The sequence below is a fragment of the Triticum urartu genome, chromosome 5A (genome assembly GCF_056163025.1).
Source record: "Triticum urartu cultivar PI428250 chromosome 5A, HENAU_Tu73, whole genome shotgun sequence".
NCBI classification, from domain to species: domain Eukaryota; kingdom Viridiplantae; phylum Streptophyta; class Magnoliopsida; order Poales; family Poaceae; genus Triticum; species Triticum urartu.
Window position 1 is genome coordinate 520,710,436 of NC_141877.1, and position 7,237 is coordinate 520,717,672.

At 51.8% G+C, this 7,237-nt stretch overlaps 1 protein-coding gene across 1 annotated transcript; it reads left to right on the forward strand.

Moving 5' to 3' along the window:
* The first annotated feature begins 300 nt into the window (after positions 1 to 300).
* Positions 301 to 1,738, forward strand: LOC125556463 (uncharacterized). Its single transcript, XM_087523064.1, has one exon. It carries the CDS (start codon positions 494 to 496, stop codon positions 1,355 to 1,357), a length of 864 nt encoding a protein of 287 aa, XP_087379190.1. The 5' UTR covers positions 301 to 493; the 3' UTR covers positions 1,358 to 1,738.
* Positions 1,739 to 7,237: the final 5,499 nt, after the last annotated feature.

Sequence of the window (7,237 nt, forward strand, 5' to 3'; positions counted from 1 at the left end):
TGGGTCACGTGTGTGCGTGACCAGGTGTGCGTGCGTGTGTGTCCTCGCGTTCGAGCGCGTGGGCCGTTGTGTGTAGGCGACAGAAACGGAGTGGCGACCACGTCGGGGCGCTTGACCCGGCCTGCGGCGTCTGCGTGCGTGCGCGGCGGATACGCGGGCCTGTGAGCGTGGACGTGGGGGTGTGCGCAGTGGGAGCATGGTGCGGCGCGTCCGTGGGTGTTGGGGATAAAAGGCCAGTTCCCTCCACCGTTGTATATCGCTAGATTGAGTCTGAGCTCGACGAAAAAAAACAAGGACGCCGTTCGTGCGGCGGGTGGAGTTCGTGCTCCGGCAAAACCACTTGTGTCCTTGCGTCCTTGTTCTTCCTTCTTTTTTCTTCTTTGATGTATCAGAGAGTGAGCAAGAGGGAGGTGCTGCTGAGCGAGAGGAAGAGAAAGGCCGCGGCAACAACAATTGGTGTACAGAGCTTCGGTTCGGGCGATCACCGGTGACCATGGCGTTGGTTCCTCACGGCGGTGGCGCGGGCGGATCGGCGTCGATGGCGATGCCGATGCTCACGGTGGACAACTACACCGTCTGGGCGATCAAGGCGCAGGCCATCCTCGACGTGCACACCGTGTGGGAGGCGGTGGCGCCGGGCGATGCGGCGGTGAACGCGAGGAAGGACAAGACGGCGCGCGCGTTGCTGCTCGGAGCGTTGCCGGAGGACGTGCTGCTCTCGGTGGCGACAAAGCCCACTGCCAGGGAGGTATGGGACTCCCTGAAGGTGAGGTTCGTCGGCGCCGATCGGGTCCGCGCGGCAAGGCTGGCAACGCTGCGTGGGGAGTTCGACCGCCTGAAGATGGCAGACGGCGAGGCGCTGGACGCGTACGCCAGGAGGCTGGCCGGGATGACGGCGAGGTACGCGAACCTCGGGGAGACGCTGGGCAACGCGGCGCTCATGAAGAAGCTGCTGGACACCGTCTCGGATTGGCTGTTCCCCGTCGTCGCCGGCATCGAGCAATTCTGCGATGTGACGACCATGGCGTTAGATGAGGCGCTCGGGCGGCTGCGCGCGTTCGACGGGCGGGTTCGGCGCCGTGGACAAGATGGCGGCGAGCACGGGGGTGAGCAGCTGCTCATGACGACGGCGCACTGGGCAGCACGGGAGCGTCGACACGGCGGTGCTCGGGACGACGACGACGACGACGGCAAAAGCGTGGCATCGAGCAGCGGCGGGAACCGGCGTGGACGCTGCTACAAGTGCAGCGTGCGCGGCCACTTCAAGAGGGACTGCCCCAAGCTGCGGAGGGAGCCGGCGGTGGAGCGCGCGCTGCTGGCAGACGTCGCCGGCGTCGAGGACGACGGCCTCCTCTAGTTCACGGCTTAGGGGGAGTGTGTTGGGAATAAGCCGTGAAAGAGCCTGGGACGCGGTGCATGTGCGTGCGCGGCCGTGAATGCGTCAGGCTCGGCCGTGGCAGCCTGGGTCGCATGTGTGCGTGACCAGGTGTGCGTGCGTGTGTGTCCTCGCGTTCAAGCGCGTGGGCCGTTGTGTGTAGGCGACAGAAACGGAGTGGCGACCACATCGGGGCGCTTGACCCGGCCTGCCGCGTCTGCGTGCGTGCGCGGCGGATACGCGGGCCTGGGAGCATGGACGTGGGGGTGTGCGCAGTGGGAGCGTGGTGCAGCGCGTCCGTGCGTGCTGGGGATAAAAGGCCAGCTCCCTCCACCGTTGTATATCGCTAGATCGAGTCTGAGCTTGAGGAAAAAAAATAAGGACGCCGTTCGTGCGGCGGGCGGAGTTCGTGCTCCGGCAAAACCACTTGTGTCCTTGTGTTCTTGTTCTTCCTTCTTTTTTCTTCTTTGCTGTATCAAAGAATGAGCGAGAGGGAGGTGCTGCTGAGCGAGAGGAAGAGGAAGGCCGCGGCAACAACAGGAACATGGATCTCCAGAGTTCAGTAAGGCAATAGGTTTCTCATATTTATGATTGGGTAGGCACGTAAAAGGAAGTGAAGGTGCATTATCAGTGATATTGAAGGACCGTGTGTATATATGTGAAGCGATTAACTTCATCGGCATGATGTTGAGGGTCTCACCTCTGTTTTAGTTTCTTCTTGAAGTGGTTGTCCAAAGGTGAAGTGAGCACCTTCCAGCAATATGTAGCCTATAGCACTTGCACGCCATACGAAAGCTCATGCCCAATATGTGGCCTCTAGCACCTGTCAGCAACATTGCATTAGCTCGTTTAGATCAGAGAATCTAGTATAACTACTAATCTTTCGTAGGTAAATCAAAGAAGAAAAACTTGGTTTTGAGGCTTGGCAAGTTTTAGTTTCTTGGTTTTGCTTAATTAGCGAGTCACCAATTTAAAAGAAGATATGCATAGTGTAAGTCAGTTGGTTGGAAGACAATTCATTATAACAATGGAGGCATCTGGACAAATTTAATTGGTAGGTACAAGGTAACAATGGCTCTGGACATCCTTCTGTTATGAGTTGAGGCATATGGGGAATAAGAAAAATAGGAAACTGAAGTATGAAATCTATGGTTTATTTATCACATTACAAGTAAAGGTGTAGACAAGTTTGGTGAGGTTAAGCATGAATATCAACAAAAGAAAAAGCAAGCAAGAAAAGATAACACCTACATATTGGCTCAACTTGTCCTCAATAATTAGTAGGATTTGCTCAACTTGTTCTAATTGATTAGTAGGAGCAATAATTCAGTATCTACCTCCCTCTCCTCTCGTGATGACAGCATGGGAGGAGGGATCCATACCACCCTCCTCCTCCTTGAGCAGGACAAGGCCGACGCCCTCATGCCGTCACCTCCGCGCCCATGGTGACCTGCTGAAAAATAAAGGAAGAGAAGGTGAGGTGAGGTCCTCCTCTCCCGGCAGAGGATCAAGATGTAGAACACCAACCACAAGAAGGGGATGCAGATCAGATTCATACCTCCCATGTCGACGTGTTGGAGTGCTGCAGCTCGTGCCCTACCTGCGACGCGTACGGTCGCCATGGCTGCAAGCTAGGGTTCCGGGCACGAGGAGGGAGGTATGGACAGACGGCAGCTCGGTCGCGATGGCAGCGGTTCAGTGGAGGTTGGAGGGGGCGAAAGAGGAGATGAGAGCGGGGCGGGGAAGGAGGAGGCGGCGGTGGCAGAGAACGATAGTCGCGGTCGGTGCGTGTCTCGGCTGCGGCGCGCTGGAGTTGAGGGAGAGCAGAGGGTCGCCGGCGGCAGGGCTGGAGTGGCGGCGTAGGAGGTCGTTGGCGATGGGTCTGGGGTCGGAGGAGTGTGGGGAATCGGGCGAGCTCGGCGGCGGGAGATGCACTGGGAGGGGCGCGACGGGATGGAGGCTAGCGTTCACCCAATCGGGCCACCCACAGAGCTACCCATGGGCAAACACATGGAATGACGAAAATGCCCTCGACGGCCATCCAAATCTACAGGCGGTGGCACGCCCTTCCCATAGACAAGGGCAAGCATCGGCAGCGCCACCCTCCGCAGTCACGGACGGCTGGAGCCCACCTTGGCCGGGTCCCGCGTGTCACTGATACACGAAGGCAGCCAGAGTGTGAAAACGAGGCACTATTCATTGCTAGTCACATCAAACTCGATCCAACGGTCAGGATCATTTCGTCTAAAGATCCAACGGCTGGAATACGTTGGACACTCAATCCGACGGTCGACATTGCAAGTGCCGTGGAAGGCTCCATACATGCTCACAATGTAACAATGGGATTCTGGTAGTTTGAACGGTCTTCCATGGAGGCCCCCATCATAAAGGTCGATGCCTCCCGGAAATCCAATTTGGCTCCCTGGAGCACGTGCTCCTATGAGCGGAAAATAATTTTTAAAATATTAAAAAAAACCAACACAATTTTTATGTATTCATAGTCACATACAAATGCTATCTACAATGGTTTAGGCAAAAAGGTTAATATTTTGGTTGTGCAAAAAAGACAAATTAAACGCCAAATGTCTCCCAAAAAATATCACCTCAAAATTGTTTTTTTACCGACGAAACACTACGGCTCCGTTTCACATAAAAATTGTGAACTTGCGACACTAACACGAACATCCACAAAAAACTTCAGATTTTTTTAAAACAATTTACCACCTTTTTTAGGTACTTTTCAACCGGGTGCAAATGCTTCCGGGAGCCAAAACGTCATCCCGATGCCTCCTACTTATTGTGTTCAGTATTTTTCTCAAGCTACCATATACCCATAAATTTGTTTCTTCCTAGCTCTCTGACTTGTGCGTATCTGCAAACTAATTTTTCTTTAGAAAAAAAATTGTGTATGCAAAACCCTTAGCAAACTTGAAGATAATATAGCAAAGTGCTCTACGATCTTGCTAGGTTTGTCGGCGTCTAATCTAGGAGTATGACTTGGCTGACCGAACCCGATATGTTCTAGGACATCTGGTTCATGCTTCCCATGAATAATGTAGAGCCAACATCATCTTTCTATAAGAACATCTCTAGCAGACCCTGTATAATGTTGATCCGTAATATGCGTTTATAGTCCGCTGAAGAACGGATTTGCGGGTTGACGGGGCTGCAGCCGAGCAGACCATGTGAATATGCTTTTTTACGGGTCGGCTAGACGGGGTCTGCTCGGACGCAGCCCGTGTCGACCCGCAAACCGAAAAACCCCGATAAGCAAATTTGATAACGATTTCGACAATTGAGTTCAAATTCAACCAATAAAACATAGTTCGCACGCAAATAAAAGCATACGACATACGCAAAAGGACTTCATGCAAAAGACACGACCACGTCCATCATCATCTTGGTCACTTTTCAGCCGTCGTCATGATCTTCACTCCGCTCCACCTCCATCAATGCCATTGCCGCCCCCGAATCCATCTCCGGCACTTGTTCCAACTCCGGCACCGAAAATATCGCCGGGCGCACCGAATGCATCAGCGGCACTGGTTCCAAATCCCGATGAGAAAACATCGCTGGCTCTGAAGCACGCACTGGCCGACAAGCATCAAGAGACACCGCACTCCAAGCCTTGATTAAGATTTGGTCTTTCAACATCGTGTAGTTCTTCGATCTCGCGCTTTTTTTGCTTGCGCTTGATCATACACTCCCTCATCTACCTCCTTCACTTCATCTTCACCACCATGATCATCCACGCCACCCTCCATTTCATTGTAATTGAAATCAGTGAACAAGGCTTGATCAATTCGACGGCGTTGGTGTCCAACAAATTGATGAACTCGGCAGTGGCATATTGTTCGAACCACCACTATAGTGAGTGGCAACAAGTCACAAGCTACCACAATGGCGAAAAGCGAAACAAATAGAAGGGATCGAAGATGCATACCTTCCGACCATTTTTTCAAACACCTCGCCTGCGGTGAAAGCAGTGCCGTTGAACGGCATTGCTGGGGAACCTCTTGCTGGGGCGGAGGGAGTGGATGAAGGCGCCGGCCTTTTTGTAGGAAGCATCTTGTGCTTCATGCCCGAAACTTTGCCCGCCTTCTCCGCCGGCGGCCAGGCAGATCGCGCAGCGGCGGCGGCGCCCGACGCGCGTGCCTTCCCGGCGGGGCCAGCCGGATTCCCGCCTTGCACGTCCACGTTGCCCTGCCGCTTGCGGGCAGGCGCGGTGGTGCCTTGAGCGACGGCTGGGCGACATGACCGACGACAAGATCCGCCGGAGCAGATTGCGTGTGCGTGACCTCCATGGTGAAGGGGACGGCTCGAAGGCTTCCATGGCGGCGAAGAACGGTCGGGGAAGATGGACCGGAGTGGACGGTGGCGGGGCAATGGCGACGGAGAGAGGGGGGAGTGGGAACAGCCGCGCGGAAATTTCCCTCACGCCAAATCTCGCTGCGGATAGGGGGCGAGCTCGGGTCGGCCTCCCACTCCGTGAATTTAAAGGTTGACGGCGATCTTTTGCTGTGCCCCGCAAATTTTTTTACAGGTCGGACGCGTTTGCGGGGTCTGATCGGACAGCATTTTCCACATCGACCCGTATTTTGAGGGTTATTTTGCGGATTGCGGCTTTATATCGAGTTTGCTAGAGATGCTCTAAACATCGTCTCTGCATGGCCCATGTACGAGGCAATGGCAGGAAGAATATGAAGCGATACACAACCCAAGGCCAAGTAGTCGACAATGAAGAAAATGAGGTCCCAAAAATCGACAAACCATGTCTAACCAACTGGGCGCGGCCACCACACGCAGATGCAGCTAAAAATATTTTTTTAACATAGTACATACGCAAATGCTTATATAAACGTCGCATACACCCATCTTGTGAATATACACATGCACACCTAGACTCCTCATAGTCGACAGAAACGTCTCCTTACGCTGAAGATAAATGCGAGCATCAGGATTTAAACCTTGGTGGATTAAGAATATGACTGTCCACCTAATCATCTCAACCACAAATTGGTTCGTGTAGCTAAAAAAATTCAATCGTTAATAATGATACACCTCTCATTACCATCATAGGCAAAGAAGACCCGTTGTTGTCGTCATTTATGCTCGTCCCGCGGAGGCTCATGCAACTCGTTTCAGCCATCATAACCACATATAGTTGGCCCACCAAGAGTAGTTTCTTTCTTGTCCCCGTGGCTACCTGCCTTCAAAGATGTGGTCCTTCGTGTTTTTCTCTTTAACCCATTAAAAAGTATAGTAAAATGGAATTTTCTTGTTGTATTGTCCGTTACATCATCTGTATGAAATGAATTAAGTTCACATATATTTAATAATACAGGAAACGAAATAAGAATCATACGCCGTTAAAGATGTATATATTTCTTTGCAGGGAAATATTATAATTATTTATACTCTTTTTAGCAATATGCACGCGCTATCAACAAAAACTCTCGCAGCTTGAAAACCAGCAACCTCTAGGTTCCACTGGTTTTGAAAGATTGCCGCATGACGCCAATGTGATATTTATTTATTACGCAAAAAATGTGATATTTAATTATATCATCTCCCGTCTTGCTCTCCAACGGCCAATAAAATGGTACATGCAGAGCTTTTAGGGCGGCTGTATAAATGGTACACGTAAGCTTTTGAGCAGCCTCTGTTGCACCATCGAAGTTGCTATTTCCGAAGTTCTTGCAAGGTAACCCTGTATATTGTGTAACACACTAGTAGCTAGCCCATATTATAGTCATATTTACTAACTAGAAGCACCTTTTGATTCACCACATTAATTTGAGGTGGAAATTAAATTTAAACCGTTGGATCTAAAAGTAAATATATATAGATAGTTCAGTTTTA